Source organism: Tenrec ecaudatus, chromosome 3 (genome assembly GCF_050624435.1).
Source record: "Tenrec ecaudatus isolate mTenEca1 chromosome 3, mTenEca1.hap1, whole genome shotgun sequence".
Lineage (NCBI taxonomy): Eukaryota > Metazoa > Chordata > Mammalia > Afrosoricida > Tenrecidae > Tenrec > Tenrec ecaudatus.
The window spans coordinates 166,705,805-166,728,024 of record NC_134532.1 but is presented as its reverse complement, the minus strand read 5'-3'; the positions used below and the strand labels follow the sequence as shown (position 1 = coordinate 166,728,024).

The 22,220-nt window shown below is 48.1% G+C and overlaps 1 protein-coding gene across 1 annotated transcript in view; it reads right to left on the bottom strand.

Moving 5' to 3' along the window:
* Positions 1-21,979, bottom strand: part of IGFBP7 (insulin like growth factor binding protein 7) — a 90,276-nt gene extending 68,297 nt beyond the window's left edge. The window contains exon 1 of the mRNA XM_075544267.1: positions 21,472-21,979. Within this exon, the coding sequence (XP_075400382.1) occupies positions 21,472-21,937 (466 nt within the window). The 5' untranslated portion in view covers positions 21,938-21,979. The remainder of the gene's footprint in view (positions 1-21,471) is intronic.
* Positions 21,980-22,220: the final 241 nt, after the last annotated feature.

The window sequence follows — 22,220 nt, the reverse complement described above, 5'->3', positions numbered from 1 at the left end:
CAACATACCAGCCATCATCGCATGACAATCTGACAGACGGGGTGGGGGAGTAGGGGAGTAGGGGGGTGGCCTCTTTTTCTGAAGTGTCTCCAAATCCAATGATCGTCATTTGGTCTTCACAGAGTTCCTCCAACCCTCTCCAGTGACAGCGTTTCAGTCTCAGAAAACGTAAAAACGGGGACTTTTATCTGGCTGCATTTTCTAATTCATTTCACTCTTTCCTCTGAAAACTGAAGGGCATGCTGGTTATTTTATTCGGCGAAGCTAGCAGATCCAGGTGGTGCGCACTCTGTGAGTGGGACCACCTGTAATTAAGCAAGCTCATCGCGATGCCTGGGGATTCGTGTTCTCATGCTGCATTAGGCAGCCACTACCAGGGCCAAACCCAGGAATTTAAACTCATCTAATTTCCTTAAACACAACAGCAGCAACAACAACAACAAACTTAGATTCTCAGGATGCCTTCTTCCAGACAAGCATAAGCAGACGCAGTGCCACGGGCTGGCAGTCATAGGAGTAAATAAAGATTTTGGAAACACAAAATATTAACACGGAAGGAAATTTAATGAAGGAAGCACTAAAACAGAAGCCCACAGATTAAAAACTGTAACAATGCTTCTCTTAGCGTTTAACAAGGGGTCCTGGTAGTGTGCTGGACTATGAGCTGGGAAGCTAATCCGAAGTTTGGCAAGTTCAAAACCACCAGCTGCTCTGAGGGTGAAAGATGAGGGTGTCTACTCGTGGAAAGAGTGCGTCTCAGGATCCCCGTAGGATGGCTATGGATCAGGATGGACACTGGCCCTGGGCTTGGTTTTTCGGCTGTGTTTAACAGGCTTAGAGACCCAAGGCAGAGGACAACGGGCCATATGGCTGAGAACAGCCTGTCTGTGGGCACAGCTAGGCAGAGACTGGCCTGTCAGAATACATGTACCCTGAGCACTTGTGTACCCTGGAACACAGCTTGCTTAATGAGCTCCGCAAGCATGAGTGTTGTCTGTGAGTTCTGTGTGGCCATGGAACCCAGCTGAAAAGTAGAGTGTGCTGTGGGCGGGAGAGTTGGGGTCAAACTGGTAGGAAGGTTGGAGGGGGGCAGTCTGACCCTGACCTCATAGGAATGGGCCTTGGTGATGTGGGGAGTGATTCTCCTTTCTCCTTAAGCTGGCGAAGGTCCTACGCCATCTCCACATCATTCTTTTTTCACAGGATGGGGCAAATTATTCTTAACGCCTGAGCGATTGTAGTTGTCCAAGCAATCACCCACAGCGTCTCCTTTCTGTAAGTGCGTCCTTGGCACGTGGACTTGCAATGGCATTAAGGCGGACAACTGCTTTCCAAAGGACTCTCCTTGTTGACGGAGCTGGAGCTGACAGGGAGGGGAAAAGAGGAGCCAGGCCTTGCCGACCTCTTTGAGGGCCCGAGGGGGCTGGCTCCAAGGGCATGAGCAGTAAGACGTACAGAGATTCTCTTCGAGTTGTACTAAGCACAGGACGATGGAGAAGGCACGGGATATCCCACGAAACGAGATAAAACATGTGGTCAAACCATGTGCAAAATTTCTATCAAAAGAATTGTGGGGAATCAACTGGATATAAACCATTCCACCCCCTGCTATCGAGTCCGCTTGGACTCCCCGCAACCCTGTACAGCACCCCCATGAGCTGTCATCGAGTAGAAGCATACAATCTTTGGTGAAAAGGTACTAAAGACAAGATCTCCAGATTTCACAGTTCTTGCTGCTGCTGTTTCCTGGCAAACAGAAGCCCATTGCCTGAGTCGATTCCGCTGCAGGGTGAGGTTAAGCTATTCCAGCGGGAACACAGATGCTCGTTAGGGACTCCAACTCGAGTCAGCGCAATGGGGTATTCTCTCAATTTCTATCGATTTGATTAATTGACCTTGGACTTCCATGAGAGATAATTTATAGCAAGTGTGTATTCTTTCTGCTTTTGCTGTAATAATTCTAGTCCATCTGAGCCAGAAACAATACTGGGTATACACTGGATGACGGAACGGGCCCACGGTTTCCTGAGCACCAACTTGGAATTGCATGAATTGGGATGCTAATCACAAGTCTAATCCAAATCTGAAGAAATATGAAAAGTAATTTCTGTTGGGTACTGGAATGTTTTTCCTTTTTAAAGAGGAAAGTGTATATCATTGTTGATATTGTCCGCTGTTGCTCCGGGGCTCCTTGACTCGAGATAAACTCACGTACCACACAGTGTTATCAGCAGGTTTTCATTACGTGCTTTTCAGGAGCAGACTTTCAGGCCTTTCTTCCTAGTCTTTCCTTGTCTGGAAGCTCTGCCGAAACCTGTTTAACATCACGGCAGCGCTGACAGATGGGTGGCGACTGCTCTCGATGTATAATTGCTGGGAACCAGAGCTGGTTTCCCACAGGGAAGGTGAGCTTCTACCACTGAACCACCTCTGCCCTCTCGCCATCTGGTTGTTTCCCAAACCTTCACTGCCACCGAGCAGGCTCCGACTCCGCGTGACCTGACAGAGGACAGAGTAGAACTGCCCTCATCTGTGAGTTTTTGAGACTAAATATTTACAGGTGTAGAAAGCCTCAATATTCTCCCTTGGAGTAGCTGGTGGTTTTGAACTGCTGACCTTCTGGTTAGCAGCCTGATGAGTAATCTACCATGCCAGCAACGCTCTCATCTAGTTGTTTAGAAGAGGCTGATTTTTAAACTAATTTATTAATATCAACATGCATGAAGAAGAATTTAAATGTTTATACCAATGAATCAGTAATTCCAATTTTGGATCTATTTTAAGCAAGGAAGAAAGATGACATGAATGAATAACAGATAAAATGAATCAATTATGGTTCAGTCAAATGATTATGCCACATTTAGGAACAATATTTACAGAAATGCTTTAAACACAGAATCTATTAGAGATGAAAGCCGGATATATACAGATGTATAGCATGATCAAAATAATTATGTAATATATATCAGGGAAAAGGCTGTAATAGAATAAAATACAAAATGGAATGTAAAGGTAATAATTTTAGTGAATTCTGCAAATTTCCCATGCTCTTTAATAACAAAAAACTTTATTAAAAAGGAAATTAATTATTTTTTTCTCTCAGAACAAAAAAAACTGCAGAGCAACCGAAGTGAAATGCGCTAGAACTGGGCAAGTCTAGAACTTGACACCACTGCAGTTGGTCCACAGAGAACACATCTTGACAGGGGGGTCATTGCGAAGTAAAAAAATAGTACCCTTGTAGCCTCACTGGATATTGCAACGACTTCAGATTTGGCCTTTGAACCCTTGACAGGGAACTAAAGTAGAATGAGGTGAATTTATTGCATATTTTTTCCTTAGCATTTACCCCAAGATATTTAAACACAACCTTTAAGATGATTGTGGGTTAAATTCTCTCCTGAGCTAAATTTGTAGCAAATAAAAGATTCATTTCTTTCCATTCCAGAATGACCTAATTAATTCATCTATCTAAGTACCCATCCCATCAGAGTTACATGCTTTACAAGGTTGGACAGTCTGTAATGAAATTATAATATAGATCACAGGCCACCAATGGGAAGGTGACTATTTCCAGCAAAGACTACATAGAAAGCATGTGTTTAAAGATGACAAAGGGTGGGGACGTGAGGTGAGTGCCTGTGTCTCCTCCCAGGGGTTTTTATTGACGTGAAGGAAGCCTCATTCGCCTGGAGTCTAATGGCCCCTTCGACCTTCTCACTGCACCCACCACCAAGAGGAACGAAGGCAGCGGGCTTCTTAGAGCAGGGCATGGCCTGCCTTATCATTGCAATTTTCCTCCGGGCTCCTTGTCCTGCACCCCAGAACGCAGGCCTCCTCCAGGACACGGGTGAAGGAGAAGGATTACAGACGCACAGCAGCCCCAGGACGGAGTAGAACTGCCATTTGGGGTTTCTGTGCCTGCAAGTCTATGGGAGCAAAAACCCTCTTTTTCCCTCAGAGTGCCTGGTGGGTTTGAACTTCTGACCTTGTGGTTAGTAGACCAAGGAGTACCCCACTACACCACCTCCTAGGTGTCAAAATGGATTCTATGGCAGTGAGGGGTGTTTTTTTTGGGTGAGAAAACAACAACAACAAACCTCTGGTAGTGCTGTTGGTGTTAGCTTGTCAACGACAAGGTTGCTGGTTCAAACCCACCAGCCATTCTCTGGTAGAAAGGTGAGGCTATTTGTTCCAGTAAAAAAAATCTATAGCCTTGAAAACCCTACATAGGGTTGTTATAAGTTGAGATTTGTTTGTTTGTTTGCTTTTATGACAGTGGGGATCCAAATAACCTTTGTTTCCTGAGGTCAGTGATGGGTGAACTTGAGAAGCCAAGAGTGAAGAGACCTGGTTGTGGGGAAGTTCATGAGAAGGAGGGAGTCGGTGAGGCTGGCTGTGTAAGATGGGCTATGGAGGATACTCTCTCCCTAGAGGTAAGACTAGAGCGAGGAATGGCAGAGGGAGCTCCCCCGTAAAACCTTCCCGCTGCCCCAGTGAGAACGTAGTACCATCTACAAGTCTTATTAATGCTGTGTGAACTGGGTTTTCTTTAAGGCGAATAAAAAAGTGCCACACTCTGCTTTGAAGGGAGGGTCAAGGTCATGTCAAGGGGAAAGTCAACAGGATGGCTGCACATGTGCTTGTTAAACTGGATTAAGAATCCAACAACCACTGTACACCAGGAAAAGGGTGAAGTGGCAAATGTGTAAAGTGCTATGTATTATTTTACAATAGTAATGAGAGAGAGAGAAAGGGGGGAGAGAGAGAGAGACTGAGACTACATAGTTGCTTAAATTCTTTAGGTACAACCAAATACCTCATGGGATAAGATCTCTTGATTTTAAAAGTTCTCTTGGCTTGAAGACTTAGGGTATACCTACCTTGGACTGGCCAGCCAATTGCCCTAACATTGCCTTTAGAATTTTCGTATTTCCTCCACCCAACCTTAACCTCTCCCCCCTGACCCCCAGGTCAGTGAATAGTATTTAGGGCTGTAAAAGCCTGCCAGTGGCCATCCTAGGTATAGCAACTGGTTTGTATGTATCAGGAGCAGCAGAGGACGGAGACCCAAGCAGGGAGGAAGAAAGTGGACCCGAGGGATAGTGGTTGCCTCCCTTGCTCGGAGACCAGAAGAACTGGATGGTGCCCGTTTACCATTACTGATGAAGGACTCCATGAACACATTCTGATCATATGGAGAGAAAAGTGGGACAAACCCGCAAATCTCTTATAGAACCCAGACCTCCTGGACCCACTGAGCCTAAAGGAACTCAAATAGGTTGCCCTCTGAAAAATTTTGAACCTTGAACCAAAACTACTCCCTTAAGTACCTTCAAACTAAATAAGGGTTTAGCTAAATGATAAAATATTTGCTTGAGTATTGTGCTCTTTTGAAGAATGACCTATCATCAGATCAAATTGACAAAAGTGAGCTAACACGTGAATGGCATCTATGGGTTAGTGACTCTAAGTCAAAAGGGTGAAACAATATGGGGACCGGTTGGGAGGATGTTGCCGTAGTGAAGAATGTAAACAGATGTCGTTGAATTGTACATAGAGAAATTATAGAATGGGTGTGTGGTCTCCTATGCATCGCTCCTTCAAAAAGAAATGCATAAATAACCCAACAACAGCTTACGAAAGGTCTAGCGTGTGCCTGGAACTACATGAAATGCTTTGGGGGCATACCACGGGCAGTATAGCCCACACCTACATTCTGCCCTCAAAACCTCAGCAGTTCCCTCGGCTTGTCACTGATTTCCAAGTGTCACTCTGTCCAAACACTTGGGTCATCCCCTGCTACTGTTTGAATGACAGGGAAGTTAGATGAAAATGAACTTTTATGGAAGGCCTATCGTGGGGAGTCTAAGTTCAAAATTGTGAAGTCGGTGTCTTCATTTTAGAGATGACAAGGTTCATGGTCACACAGGTGAAGTAGCTGTGTGTGTGTGGGGGGGGGGGTACCATCCCCATCCCTATTGTCTGGGAAATCAAAATCAATTGTTTAGATCAGGTTTTATTGTGACAGAAATAAGTAATCAGAAAAGGCAATTTGAGCAGATGCTGATTGGAAAGGTCTCAGCCAAGTCATGAGACTCTCCTCTAGGTAAGGGGACCCCAAAGTTGGACAGAGCGCCTTCTCTCTATTTGAGATTCCAAAGGGGAGTGATAGAGCTGGACTTTCACCAGGGTGAAAGTTTTCCCTTTTCAACGAGGCCATTGAGTCCAGTCTAGTCCATGGCAACCCCATGTGTTACAGACTAGAACGACGCCATAGGGTTTTATTGGCTGTAATCTTAATACAACCAGATCACCAGGGCACCCCTTCCACCACCACCGCAGTACTACTGGGTGGGTTTGAACTACAAACCTTCAAGTGCAAGGTACAAACTGTGTCACCCATTCTTGTTCCAACTCTAATTGTTCTCAGAGTCCAAGTGCAGACAGCATCCTGGGAATGATCACCCCCGGGCTGGCAGAACATCTTGCTTTACCACATGGAATATTTCTACTTACGAGCCAGGCCACACCCTCTGCTTGCTAATGCTGCCTTTTAGCTTATAGGATTGTTTGATTCAAGGAGATTCTCAAAGGCAGTCATTCTTGACCTGTCTCTTTCCCACATATTCCACCAGTATTTTATAGATAGGAAATGCTCAATAATTTTTGTTGGTTGGTTCTGACAATGAGTAAGAATGTATACTCTGTTGACATAAAAGCCAAGAGACTTATTGAAAGTTCCAAGCAGTTTAAATGCAGAACACATCTGATCTCACATGGTGAAGTCACATTCTCCAACATGGTGGCATCAGAGGCAGGTTTGGGAGTCAAAAAACTCAACCAAACTCCCTGCCATTGAGTGGATGCATAGCAACCCTATAGGACAGGGTAGAACCGCCCCTCCCCCCGGGAGTTTCTGAGGCTGTAAAGTTTTTCCAGGAATGGAAAGCCCCAGTCTTTCTCCTAAGGAACGACTCATGGTTTCGAACCACTTACCTACTAGTTATAAGCCCAACTCGTAGCCACTGCACCAGCAGGGCTTCTTTTTTGTTGGTGCCCAGTAAGTACTTAATGAGTCAATGAACGAATGGTTTTGAGCCCCTGCTGCATTCCAATGACTGTTCACGCCCTTGGGGATTTAACAGTTGAAAGCACGGGATCAGACCACTTCTGGAAGGCGGGATTGTGCGGTCTTAGGTGACTACCTCCCTGAAAGTACTGTAATACCAAGGTCATTGTGCTGTTCATAACAACACCGGCAGATGGAGAAACACTTCTATTCTGCTTGTCTGGGGCTGTAGACAGAGATTGCCAAGAGATAAGTAGCAGCTAAACCAACATGTAGTCTCTGTTATGTTTTCTAGGACTTTGCTTCCAATTACAGGGTGTAATAAAACCCCAAACCAAACTCACTGCTGTCCAGTTGATTCCAACTCACAGCGACCCTACAGAACAGGGTAGAACTGCCCCTGTGGGTTACTGGGACTGTAACTCTTAATGGGAGTAGACAGCCTCATCTTTCTCCTGCGGATCAGCTGGTGGTTTTGAACTGTTGACTGTGTGGTTACTAGCCCCAAAGTAGCTCACTGTGCCATCAGGGCTCCTAGATATTTTCAAAAGCCTTCTTAGTGCAGGACACTAGATTATAATTGGTGGTACCCCCTACATCACCTGAAGTCTTTTTAGGTCAATGGTTCTCAAGTTGGGTTACACACTGAATCATCTGGGGGAGCTTTTGAAAGTTCTGCTGCCCTCGGGAGGGTAGAGGGAGGGTGGGGTAGAACAGGGGAACTGATTACAGGGATCTATATATAACCTCCTCCCTGGGGGACGGACAAGAGAAAAGTGGATGAAGGGAGGCATCGGACAGTGTAAGATATGACAAAATAATAATTTATAAATTATCATCAAGGGTTCATGAGGGACGGGAGAGAGGGGAGGGAGGGGAAACAACGAGGAGCTGATGCCAGGGGCTTAAGTGGAAAGCATATGTTTTGAGAATGATGAGGGCAATGAATGTACAAATGCGCTTTACACAGTTGTTGTATGTTATGGATTGTGATAAGAATTGTATGAGCTCCTAATAAGATGATAAAACAAGAAAAGAAAGTAATTTCGTACCCTATCATTTGATCTCCCTTATGATCCATTTAAATTTGTTCAAGTTTTTAATACTTTCTGCTTTCTTTTCGATTGAGGTTTTTCATCTGTTTTACTTTGTTATTCTTGTTGGCGTTGTTTGCTTGGTTGGTTTTTAATATTGTTCTATATGTGCAGTCCGGGATAGGTAAGCCTGTAGAGACAGTAAGTGGATGATGGTTCCTTGGGAGTATGGCAGGAGAGGTTGTGAGGAAGTGGGGAACTGATAATGATGAGTACAAGAATGAAGAAAAAGTGCTAAAGCCATCTGTGGTGACGCTTGATGTGATGGAATTATTGAATTGTATGACATGCAAACGATATGCCAATCAAACCACTGGGGGCAGGGGGAGATAATCCAAGTGTGTGATTGTATTGAGGAATCACAAATTGTCAACCAACAGATCCAATACGGAAATAATCCTTTTAAAGCAAACATGATTTATTCATTTGTCTTTATGACTGTGTTCGAATACCTCGAGATCTGTGGTTTCCATTCTCGAAAGTTTGTCAGAATAAAGCTTGTTAAAATTCAGACTGCTCTCAAGTAGAAAGCAAAATGTTTTGAGAATGATGATGGAAACAAATGTACAAATTTGCTTGACACAATGGATGTATATGTGGATTGTGATAAGAGTCATATGAGCCCCCAGTAAAATGATTAAAAAATTAAAAAAGAAAGTTCTGCTCCATGGAAACTTCAGCCACCAGGAGCTTGAGGCCAGAACTAGACGATGTCCGACCACCACTACCGACTGCTCTCACAGGGACCACAGTGGAAGGTGCTGGGTCGAGTGGGAGGAAAATGTGGAACAAAACTCAAAATCATAAACAGGACCACACTTCTTGGTCTGCTAGGGACTGGCGGAACCCCCAGCCTCTGCTCTGGCTCACTCTTGAGGCCTGGACTGAGGTCAGCTTTCAGCCAGACGGTCCTGTGAGGTGACACTGACCCCAGGGAGTCAGGCATTGCCCACATGCCAAAGAATCATCAACCAAGCCAGACCCACAGTTCAGAAGGCAGGAAGTGTCAGGAAAGGAAAACGGAGAGAGTGCGTTGAGTGTGTTGCACCGTGAGGGTTACAATCAATAGCCAAATTGTGCATGAATTATTGAATGGAAATGCTCTACAGGTGTTCACAGAAATCAAGGTGAAAAGTACAAGAACAAGAAACTCAGCCTGTGTGAGTCACACTGTGATTTAATCCGACTCTCTGGGAGTGGCACTGGACGGTCCTGACGTACAGTCAAGGTGCAGGAGACGCGAGGCTAGCAGGTGTGACAGAGGAGGGCACGCGAGCCCGCAGGCCCGGGGCTCTGTCAATGTCCATCTAGCTGCAGGTGCTGGAACGTCCATCTGGAAGTTGTCCAGCTGCCCCACTCCCCTGGGCACCTCTCATGTCTCCCGCTCACCCCTCCACGCTCCGAGGTGGATGCTATCCCTTCTCCGATGAGGGTACACAGCCCACTTTAATCGGGGCTCGCCTGAGTTGAGATAGACTTAATTTAGGCAAAGCTTTAGATTTTAAAAAATGAGTTTCTGCTAAATTGATGCTACATGGACGAGGAAAATCTGGCACACAGGGATTACAGCAGAGTACCACCCCCCCAAAAAAAAGGGGGTCTTCAGATGTGCCAGGTGATGGGTTCTTGAAGGAGAAGATGTGGAGTGGGTGACTAGCTCCGGGCCAAACGACAGTGATTTGAATTCTGAAGACCAAGCCACCTCCGAACCCTCCGGACTTCACTTACAGGAAGTCAATCAGGAGCAGATGACTAGAAATCTCCCAATCTCAGATTACCGACAGATGGACCAAAGACAGAAACAGGCCACCATAAAGGCATACGAAGAGTGTCCTTCCGGAATTCCCTGAAATACGCGGAAGGCATTTCGAGAATGTCAGAAAAGCACACAGAACAGGAAAGCTCCACCTCAAGCTTCCTGGGGAAAGAGGAAGACGCCCGGGAAAGGGAATTGGAAGAATGGAGGAGCGTTTCAAAGTGAACAATCCCGCCGTGAAGCGCAGTGGCAGGAACTCACTGGGTATTTGGGGTCAGCGATCCGTTTGATCCCCCTGTGAAAAAGACAAACGGCTGCGGCTACACTTTGGGTTCGGAGAGGCACACCAACCAGGCTGCAGCGGCGGAGTGCAATCTGGAGGAGGCTGAGGGACTCGGCCACCAGCTGGCTACTCAGGAGCTCAGTGTGAAAATCGTCAAAGCCTCGCCTGCCCCAACTTTGTAGAAGCCAAAAAGGGCGTGGAGAATTCACAGGTGGTTTGCAAAAACCGTGGGGGTTTGAAGCAAAGAAGAGATGGGAAACCAAGAGCAACATGGGACAGATGTGACTTGCCAGAGAGCTTCCAACTCTTTTGAGACAGAGTCCCAGGGCTCCTCGATGCCCCGGGATGATGTTCTTGCTCATCAAGCCTTGGCGATCTTCTTCTGAGGAGCTTGATCCTTCGGAAGCAGAGCCTTCTGTGCCTGGCACACGACCACCGAGCACACTCCAGAAGTGAGGGGACACGCAGACTTAGTGCTGTCGGCTGCAATGTCTCCTCCCTTCTCCCTTTCCTCCACCGGTGCTGCATGGTCAGCCAGCGCCTCTCCTTCGCTTTCAGGTCTGTGTGGGATGTCTGTGTTGGGTTTGGCCGTGCCGCTTGTGGAATCTGGCTCTCGGGGTGGTATTGGTTTATAATGGATTGGTCCTACCTGCCAGAAAGTCCCTCTTACCCATGACTTTAATCACCTTAGCAAATTTAAAAGGTCATTATCGACTCTTTCCTGGGAGACGGTAGAATTGATATTTCACAGTTACACGGGGAAAGCAATTTTTGTGTACTGTCAGATATAATGCTTCAATAAAAAAAATATCATAACACACACACAATCCCTAAATGCCAAGAAAATCCAGTGTGTACCTAACGGGCACCAAGTATACACTCTGCCACTCTCTATGATTACGGTTCACATTTCCCTTGGGAGACAAAATCTCGAAGTCTTAAAACAATTTTTGAAAAATGAACTGTGTGAGACTTTCAAAATTTGAGTTGCCTGACTCATAACAGAATGACCAACCCAGGTCAGACTACAGCTTAGCTCTCATTTTGTTCCCTGTCAACTCTCAGGCTTCAGTCCCAACAAAGGGAATGCTTTTCTCTGTGGTTAAACTGAAGATCTGCAAAGAATGTGCCTAGGTGTCAAGACCCTTATCAGAAGTTCCCTCAGTACCCCTGAGGAAATCTTCAGGCCTGCTCCTCCCCCCCACCCCCTCCACTCACTTCTCCAGTTGCCCTGCCCAGGCTTTGTAAACATTCAGCTTGTAGAATGCGGTAGCTCTCGGTCCAGATTTTTACCTTGCAAACCTGCCTCTGATGCCACCGTGTTGGAGAATTTGACTTCACTGTGTGAGATCAGATGTGTTCTGCATTTAAACTGCTTGGAACTTTCAATAAATCTCTTGGAGTTAATGTCAACAGAATATACTTTCTTACTCATTGACAGAACCAACCAACAAAAATTATTGAGCATTTCCTATCTATAAAATACTGGTGGAATATGCGGGGAAGAGACAGGTCAAGAATGACTGCCTTTGAGAATCTCCTTGATTCAAAACAATCCTGTAACCTAAAAGGCAGCATTAGCAAGCAGAGGGTGTGGCTTGGCTCGTAAGTGGAAATATTTCATGTGGCAAAGCAAGATGTTCTGCCAGCCCCGGGGGTGATTCCCAGGATGCTGTCTGCACTTGGACTCTGAGAACAATTAGAGTTGGGACAGAAGTGAAGTAAGCAAGAGCAAAGGCAAATGAAAGTTTCCAGCTTTGCGTGGATCCAGAGGTTTTGCATTTAAACTGGAGATGCATGAAGCACCATTATGTTCGGATTGCTTACAGTAAGATATCAACATATTAGAGTCAAATCCACCAGGGTCATTGAGTCTGTTCTGATCCACAGCCACCCTATTGGGGTAGAACTGCTCCTTCGGGTTTCCCAGACTATAAATCTTCACGGGAACAGACGAAGATAAATGAAAAATCTGTATCTCAAGGAGGGGAGAGATAACCATCTCGTCTGAAAGATTTGGAAAGCGGCTCCTGGCTGTCTCTCAGAGGTGCATGGTAAGCCTTTGCTCATTCCGTCTGTCTCCAGCAGGGGCTGGGGCTCCCCAGTCTGGGATGGAGTGGTGGGGGTGGAGGGGGACGGGTGGATCAAAGCTCACCATGATAAAGCCACAGACCCCTCTCTGTAAACCAGAGCAAGAGCTGAGAATGGGCCAAGATACCACACTTGTTTGAGCTCAGCCAGCCAGGTCAAGGAGTAGCACCAGCGGCAGACCAGGCAGAGCAAGTGAAGACAGTCCTTAGATTAGAGGATATCTGCGGGGGAAACTGGGAGGCGGGGACTAATTTTTCCGCATCGCCAGCGGGTCTGGAACAGGCCTGCATCTGCCCTACAGTTACCGTCTGTGCATCGAAGACTGCCGGGTGCAGAAAGAGCCCTGCACGGGCCACATCAGCATCTGTCTCCTGCTCTGAGGTTCTGATCAGAGGCACATGAGTACAAAGGGACCTGGGCCCCCCATCCCTGGCCTGTCAAAAGCCAGGACAGCATCTTGATCTCTGGCTCTGCCTGCCTCCCTGGCAGGGAAAGTAAACTTAATCCTCACTTTGTTTGCCTTCTGCAGCTGGGCCCAGTGTCTCTACCTAGCAGCCACGCAGGCGGCCGTCTGCGTCCTTCTGCATCACCTCTGTGTAGACATTTTATTCTCCATCAAACGCTTTAAGGCTTCCTAAGGGGCTGGGGGTCTTTTGGAAGCCAGGGATACAGTGTAATTGCTGCAGCTGCTTTTGAAATTCACTTTGGGATGTCTGTTCTCCGAGCAGAGGAGAAGTTCTGAAAGCTCCCACGGAGAAGGCGTGGGCTCTACAGCCTGCAGGCTTGGGCTATCCTGACAAGTTCCTGCAGCCTCAGGCCTGTGTGGTCTCTTTCAGAACCTTCTGAATGTTCCGGGAGGTGGATGTCTTGATACATGTTTCGCCACTGCCTGGGATCAGGCCAGAAAGAGCAGAGTAGATGTCCGAGCTAAAGCTCTCGGGCAGCACTCTGGCCCTCGATTAATCAAGCACTTGACCCTGGCCAGCTCATCTGTGCTGATGTAAATGCCTCATTTGGGGTGGGGGGTCCGCTGAGCGGGGAGGGCAGAGGGCTAGTGAAGGCGAGGACTTGACTTCTTCCAGCAAAACAACACAAAGAACAGGGTGAGCCGAATCAGCTGTATTTCAAATTAAAGTGCATGCTCTCTTTTTTCTTTTTCCTCTTCCAGTCCTAGAAAGTAAACATGGATTATAGCTTCCTCAGTTTTCAACCTCCCCGTGTGAATGTGCCTCATGCTGCCTGCCAGCTAGCTGATGTAAAAAATACACTTCAATCCCTAACCTTTTGCTTCTTCACATGCAAAATCTCTTAAGAGGGCACCCCAGAGTGACCCACCTCGCTTAGCTGTGCAATACAAATTATTATTATCCAGGTGGGAAAAACGAGTGGTGAGCGGGCCGTGGGTCACGATTAGAAACCACAGGTGACGGCGGGATACTTGATGGGGTGGACAGTTACGGGAGTGGTTTTCCTTCTCCCCCGCCCTCCACGGCGCTTCAGCACAGTCACACTGCTCTCTCTCTCTCTCTCTCTCTCTCTCTCTCTCTCTCTCTCTCTCTCTCCTCCAAGAGGTCTTGCTTGGGCATGTTTGTCCTCAGCCAAGAACTCCCACTGAACTCTGATTTCTAATTGGGCCGCTGAAGGGCAGAATCTAGACAGGTCTCAGGGAGTGTACAGAAAAACTTACCCCAGCTCGAGCCCATCATGGGCATTCCTTCCCCGAAGAAAGACCACCGTTCTCTGCACACACTATGTCGTTTATTGGAAAGTACACCATTACTTCATGAACCGCGAAGAACCAACCAAACTGTGACATAAACTTTGCTGTTACGCTGTTTTTTTTATGTTATTCTAAGTGAAAACACCCAGGTGACGTCATGGTGAGGCATTGAGCTGCGAATGCCGAGGTTAGCCATTTGAAACCACCAGCCGCTCTGAAGGATAAAGAGAGACTTTCTACTCCTGTTAAGAGTGACAGTGTTGGAAACCCGCAGTGCAGTTCTGCCCTGTCCTACAGTGCTGCTAGGCATCTGAATCGACTCAATGGTCATGAGTTTGGGTTTTGGTATTAGAGATGGACTCAGGGTTCCTGGGTGACATGAATGGATGAATGCTCTGCCGCTAGACGGGAAGGTTGGCAGTCTGAGTCCGCAGAGTGCCTCAGAGGAAAGGACTGGCAATCTATTCTGAAAAATCAGCCACTGCAAACCTTGGGCAGCACAGTTCCGGTCTGACACACACAGGTTGCCACGAGTCGGAATCAACTTGATGGCATCTGGTTCATTGGCTCAAACAAAAAACTCAGCACCGTGCATAGTGACTCTGCCACCATAGCTCCAGTTAACTGGCTAGACACAGTTTTATCGCCCTACTCCCCCACCCCCGTTAGCTCGCAGAAGAGAAAATATAAGAAAAATAAGTTAATGAAGGACTTTCCAAAGCTTATCCACATCCAAGGGTTTGGCTCATCTGGAGTCCCTTTGCTTTACGCTTTCTCTTACGATGATGTCTCGGTTTACGGAAGAGCTGCAGATGATGTTTCGGTTTACGGAAGAGTTGCACGGGCAGCCCAGAGAGCCAACACTGCTGGTCTGTGCTGTGTGCTTTGCCTGAAAGAGCAGCAAACCTCCATGTATTGGAACCCCCAGTGCAGGCTGTTCCTCCGCCTTTCCAGAGTTGGGAGTAGCCGATAAGGAAGGAATCCGTGGACAGAAGCCTTCACCCCACTGCTGGGAGTCCATGCCCGCTGAGGGTGACCCCAGGTGCTTTGCAGCAAACTACGCGCCAATAGAATTTTATGGAAAGAGTTCGCCAGGCCTTTCTTCCGTAGCAACACTGGATGAATGCACGCCATCAACCTTCGTAGCCAAGTGTAAGCCGTTTGTGTGTTGAAGGCCATTAAGACTCAGCCTTGAAACGACTGAGGAGTCTCATGACCTATGTGTCAGTGTTTGCTGATTTCTTCTGTGACTTTACATTTTGAACAGACTGTCAAGGACAAGAAAGTGTGCAAGGTCTGGGAAAAACAGGTGGTTTAATTTCTCAAGGATGTCTGGTTTGCAAGAAGATAGAGTTGCTCTGTGTATCAAATGTGCTTGCTTAACAATGAGATAATGAACCCCGGGTTGTTTCTGCATGGATATAAGGAGTGTGTAGAATAAACTCGGGTGCTTCAGTCCATCAGACTGCTGCTCTCCCAAGACTGTCTCTCTTTTTCCTCTTAACCCTCACTCCCCCTTTCAGGACTGTTTGACTCGTCGCTGGCTCCGACACTTGTGCCACCCTGGGCCCCAACAGAAGCCCTCAGTACACTAAACTACTGAAAAGTACGACACGGCCATCCCTGTCACGCTCACTCTCTATACGGCACTCTGTCGGCTCAGTCTTATGCCAAAGCAGTCTAGTCGATCAGAATTCTTTACTGATCTTTGGTGCTATATAGTCTGTAAAGCATCTTCATAGCTATGATACACTCGGACTCTTACTATGGACCTTTAACACATGTGGACGAAATGCATCCTCCTTTATTGTACACATTATCCTGCGGCTGTGAGGCATCGCTTAGTAATACACTCACTCCTCACCGACGGACATGGCTCGCTCCTCCAAAATAGGTTGAAAATGGAGAATGACTCCATCAGATCACAGAAAGGAGGATGACTGCATATTACCTGACCGCCAAATCTCGTCATCACCATGGAGCTCCTGGCTCAGCCACACTCACACATAACCTGGGCCACCCCTGGGAGCAGGAGCCCGGGGCAAGACCCACCATATGAAACCACCAGTCCTCCAAGGGAGAGAGACAAGGCTTTCTACTCCGGTAAATAGGTTCAGTCTCGGAACCCCCCTGGGGGCAGTGTTACCCTGTCCTGCAGGCTCGCTAAAGGTCGGCATGCCCCATTCCTAACTCACCTCATCAGACACTAAGTCGTTAATGGGCACATGAGAGTAGATGGCTTACTCTTGTGGGAAATGCAACATGTTGGAGAATGAGACAGGCGGAATGTTGAGGAGTAGGTGTCTTGAAAACGCTCCTTGTCCGCGTCAGCTCAGTCCAGTGCTTTCAGACACAGGGAAGGGCTCTGTCTTTACTGGGTCACCAGGTCCGCTTTACCTGGTTTGACCTGTCCTTATTTTCCAGACACACAGCTTCTGTGCCACTGGCCTGCTTCCGGGAACCCCTCCCTGGACTTCCCAGAACTCTCCTCTCCCTGCTAACCCTGCGCCTTGAAGAGAGACTCCGCCAGGGGGTTCGGGAGGGGGGTTCTGAGTGCCCTGATAGAGACAGCTGTTGCTAATTGACCTCATCCTGCTTCCCTCTGAAGAATGGTCCTTCTCTGTAACAGATTAGCTTTTTCTAAGGCGGCAGCCCTTGGGCCATTAATCCGAATTTGGGAGGAAAACTGAGGTCAACTATTTGACTAGCAATTTGAAGTTAAAAATAAACAGACTTCCCTCCCAGGAGTGTTAGCTCCTGCTTGCCTTGCTTTCTCCCAGGTAGATGTGGAGCAGGTGTTGGGTGTGCTCAGAGTGATGTGGAAAATCTCCACAGGAAGGGCCAGGAAGCTCTGGTCCAGTTGTTCTAGTCACACTCTGTTCACCCCTCACCCACGCTCATAAGGAGCGAAAGCACTCAACAAGGGGTCTTTAAAAGAGCCTATAATAAGCCAAACAAACAAAACCTCACTGCCACTGAGTCAATTAGGACTTGCAGCGAGACTGAGCAGAACTGGTCCTGTGGGTTTCTGAGAATGTAAATCTTTACTGAACCGAAAACCTCATTTTTGTCCTGTGGAGTGGCTGGTGGGTTCAAACTACTGACTTTGCAGTTAGTAGCCCCATGTGCAATGCACTACACCACCAAGCTCCTTAAAATAGTGTCCTTGGCTGGTACCAATGTTTAACACGCTTGCCTGTTATCTGAAAGTTTTGAGGTTTCGGTGCACTCAGAGGTGCTTTGGAAGAAAGGCCTGGCAATGTCCCTCTAAAACAAAACAACAACAAAAAAACCAGCCACTGAAGACTCACGGGGCACAGCTGGATTCTGTGAGGTAGAACTGATTCAACAGAAACATTTTCCAAAGTCCCTTTCTCTATCAAAGCTTTCAAACAGTGCCCCTCCCCAATTTAAATATCCCCCCCAAACAACTGTTTGTTCTCCATCCTAAAAGTTCTCTCGACAATAAATTCAGATTCTTTAAAAAATTTTTTAAATTTATTTTCCCCCAGAGCTTCCGTTAGAACAGTTACTACAAACAAGATGCTATTTGTCTCACAATTAAAACCACAGAGGAGGTCAGATCATTTTCGGGGTAGCTTGAGGTAAAGTTAGCTCCACGATCTTATCCACTGTGGGAGGAATTTAGATTAAGGGGAGGTTGACTGGCCTTGGACTTGACCCAACAGTGTTTTGTTACTAAGAGCCTTATAAGGCAGCTTCATCCAGAAGGCAGGACCCTGAGGTTAGCCTCTAGGGATCGGATGGAAATCATATTTAAGGAGCTCAATCAATGCCTCGCCAGCTGAATCATTCTCTCTCAGGACTCGAGACTGTGAAAGACTGTACAAGTTAGGAAATCCTCTCCCAGGCTCTGTCCTCACTCAGCCACCTCTCAGCTCGCCAAAAGATGCTCGGGACCAGAGAGGCCTCTGACTCCCACTGAGCGCGTCATCACCTTCCACCGTTTCACTGCCACCCTCTTCTTGGTGGCTCAAAATGCCACTGCTTGCGGCCACTTAATTCCAAGCCTTTTCTTTCTTCTCCGGAAGGATTATAAAATAGTTGGTTAGACGCTTTCCATTTAAAACCAGCCTCACCAACAATGAAGAAACATTAACTCAATTTTCGGTTGAATCTCCCGTGAAAAAATCTAAAGCCCTATATGCTCTCTTCAAGATTGCTTATTTTCTTTTCTAAAACACTGTTAGCTTTCCAGATCTTTCATGAAACCGTGGTTAAAACTAGGGAAGGTGAAAAGAAAGAATCAGTAATCCACCTGGCTTTCTATGATGAAGGGCAACTGAGGAAAAAAAAAAGCATTCTGATTGGATGGTGGTGTCATGGGTCAAGCAGTGGGATGCTAACCACAAGGTCAGCAGCTCAAAGCCACCAGTGGCTCCAAGGGAGAAGGATGAGGTTGTCTGTTCCCATAAAAGTTTCCAGTCTCAGAAACCCTGCATGGGTTTGCCACGAGTACGAAGCTTGGTGGGTTTGGGGCAGCCTGTCAGGGACGTGACTTTCTCCTGTTTCTGATCTGGAAGAGGCGAGCAGAGCGAGCATGAGAGAGTAATGGGGATTCTCGGTGGAAGTAGGCATGTGAAATGAGTCAGTGAGTGTAAGTCAGTAGCAGGACCAGTTGGTGAGACGTGAGGGCTCTCTGCCAGGCCAAAGGCCCGCAACTGAACTCAAACTCGCTGCATTGACTTGGGTCAGACTCACAGAGACCCTACCAGGCAGGGCAGAGCTGCCGCTGTGGGCTTCTGAGACTGTGAATCCTAAGGAGCAGACAGCCTCCTCTTCCTCCCAGGGAGGACTTTTCACACAGAGTGCCAGGACAGGCGAGGACCCAGGTTCCTCACACTGCTGAGATCTGTAGGTCTTGTGCAGACAGAGCACAAAGATTCTGGGGACTCTCCCCAGAATTCCGGGGACTCTGACCGTTCTGTTTTCAGAAGGCTTACAAATTTTTTAAAAGTACAAATAGAATTTTTACTCTTGATTAAAACCCTCACTGGCTCCTCCTCTTTCTAGAATATCTAACTCCCTCTGCCTGCTCATCTCCTTTCTCAGGCCCCCCAACTCTTGCTCTTAGTCAAAGAGTAGCCAAGGCAAATGGAAGGAAGGGTGGCGTCAGAGAGCTGAATAGAAAATTTCAAAGGGAAGCTCCAGAAAAAAAAAAGTAAGATATTTAAATGAAATGTACAAAGACCTAGAGTTACATAACCCAAAATGAAGAACACATGTAGAGCATATCTCAAACTGAAAGAAGTCAAGCAAAAATTCAATCCTCGAGTTACAATACTGAAAGATTCTGTGGGTGAAATGTTGAATAATGCAGAAAGTATTAAAAAGAGATGGAAGGAATACATGGGGTCCCTGTCGAAAAGAACCAGTCAACCTTCCACAATCACACAAGAGGCAGAACCAATGGTGCTGAAGGAAGTCCAGACTGTACTGAAAGCATTAGCCAAACACAAGGCTCCAAGAATTGATGGGATACCAATTAAAATATTTCAACAAGCTGATGAAGTACTTGTTAATGCCAAGAAATTTTCAAGATGGCTACCTGGCCTACTGATTGGAAGAGATCCATATTTGTGCACATTCTAAAGAAAGGTAACACAATAGAGTATGTAAATTATCAAAAAATACCATCAATATCAATGCAAGTAATATATTCTTTCAGGTAATTCGACAACGGTTGTACCAGTACATCAACAGGGAGCTGCCAGGAACTCAAGCTGGATTTACAAGGGGATTTGGGCTGAAAGCAGATAAAACCAAAGGCTTTCCCTAGGATTTTTCAAAACAGAAAGAACAAGCCAGGTCTGCCCCTTTCAAGGGGCTTGTGGCCTGGAGACGCTGGGGGCCTGAGGCATGACTGACTATAAATCCCCAAGATGGGCTCAGTATGCCTAGCTGGGCTCAATGTCACACCCATCTGGTGCGCTCAGAGTCGAAGCAGCAGAACATCAAAGGGGATCCAACTTAGTGACACCATACAAGGGAACCACAGCCCCTGTGTCACTGAGCTCACCTCTGCTCTGTTAAGCCAATGCCAGTGATTTTAAGGACCCCCCCTCCCCCTTTGGAAAGCTTCTAAGTGAGCAATCACAATTTTTGGAACGGGATTCTTAAATGATGCACAATTTGAGATGACTGATCATTGGATCCAAAAGACCAAGTGACTGGTTCTATTATAACAGCATGTGGATTATTTTGGGTTGTGATTTTCTAAGTTTAAGGTGGTAGTAATAGATGGTTAATAATAATAATTAATAATAAGTGGTTGCACAATTTAAGGTGACCAATACTAACCTCTGAAATTGGCAACAGACTATTTACATATGGGTTTATGGTGAGAAAGCTCTACAGGAACAGTTATTTGGAACGCTAGTCCAACGCTGCCCCGTCCACTCTCTTTCCTACCTCTCTTCGGCCAGGGGAGGGCTGCGTGGCTGGGTTTCTCACTTGTCTTTGGAACTACTGCCAGCGGAAAATGTCATTTCAGGTGTTAGAATTAAAATGTCCTTTTGGAAAAAAAATATCAGTGTGGATTTTATTCATGTGCCTCTCTCACTTACACCCATCTTGAACCCGTTTGAAGTAAATTAAATTTACAAAAATAACTTCTCCTCTCAAAGGCATTCTTGTGGAACAGTGCATACTGGGGGTGGGGGTGGGGCTTAGGAAAGAAAAACTAAGCCAGAAAAAGAAAAGCAAAGTGACGTAACGTTCCCAACACGCGCTTTTTCATGAAAACGCTGCGCAAGGAGTTCGGGTCGTATTTCTGCCCACAACTAAGGAGCCAGATGACTGTCTCAGAACCTGTCCCTACCCGTACGGCCGCCACGCCCCCGTAAGTGAATTATTTCCCCATGAAATATATCAGGAAATTCTACGTTTTAAATTCTTACAACCGAGCCAGTGAAACCTGGCTGACAATTTTTCTCCAAGTCCTCACTTGGGATTTCAAACTTCTCCTCCACTTGCCCTCCCGCCACCGTGTGACTTCACTTCTCCTTGCTCTAGCACACCCTCAAGGCAAGCTGGCACGGGCCCCTGAGTGCCCCTAAGAGCAGGGGCAGGTGCGGGGCGTGGATGTCGAGGGGAGTCTGAGTACCGGGCAACCTTTCCTGTGCAGACACCGGCTGGTCAAGTGCTCACTCGCTTGGCCCACGAGCCTCTCCCCAATAAAACCTCTCCACCAGACGGGGCGGCGCCGCCAGGCCTGCAGGCACCCCGGCGGCTGCCAGCTCCCTGGCCCTGGTCTCTCCGCAGAGGGTAGGGGTGGGGGTCGGGGTGGGGGCGGCGGCGGACTCCCGGGGTTGGGGCAGGAGCCGCCGCGGGTACCCACTCGGGGCGCCCCCGCCGGGCCGGAGCCTTGGGCTAGGGGTGCGCGGCGCGCGCGGGCGCACGGGGTCGGGTCGGGAGCGAGGTGCTAGTGCCCACCTTGTTCGCAGGGGCCTTTGCTGATCTGGATGATGCCAGTCTGCCCCTTCTGCTCGGCCTTCAGGCTGGCGGCGCGCAGCTGGCACGCGTTGCTGTAGGTGGTGCCGTCGCTGCCGCACACCGGGTAGCGGCTCTTGCACTGGCACACGCCTTGGTCCGGGGCGGCGGGGGCGCCCGCCCCGACTTTGCTCTTCCGCCGCTTGCGGATCCGCGCGCACTCCAGGCCGGCCCCGCAGTAGCCGCGGTCCCGGCCGTGCCCCCCGCACGGCTCGCCCTCGCCGCGGGCGCACATCGGGCAGCAGCGGCAGACGTCCCGGGTCTCGCCCAGCAGGCAGCCCCCCGGGGGCAGGGGCGGGCAGGTGGCCGGCTGGCAGGGCCCGCAGGCTTCCGACGAGGAGAGCGGCAGCAGCAGGAGCAGCAGCCCCGCGGAGCCCAGGAGCAGGACGTGCCAGGGCGGCCTCTCCATGGCTGGGGGGCAGTGGCGACGGCAGGAGCGCCTCTGAGCCGGCCCGGCCCGCCCGCACTTTATAGGCGCCGCCCCGCCCCCGCTCCCGCCCGGCCTGCCCGCGGGGACCACACCCCCGGGGGCGGTGTGACCCGTGGATGGACAGACGGACAGGCTCGGAGTTTGTGCACGGATCGCCCCCAGCCGGTCCTGCTGGACACCTGGCCCGTGCTGACCGGCCCCTTCCAGCCCTCAGGGATCGCTCGCGCCCTTGGTGCCTCGCCCTGGCCAGGGCAGACATGCA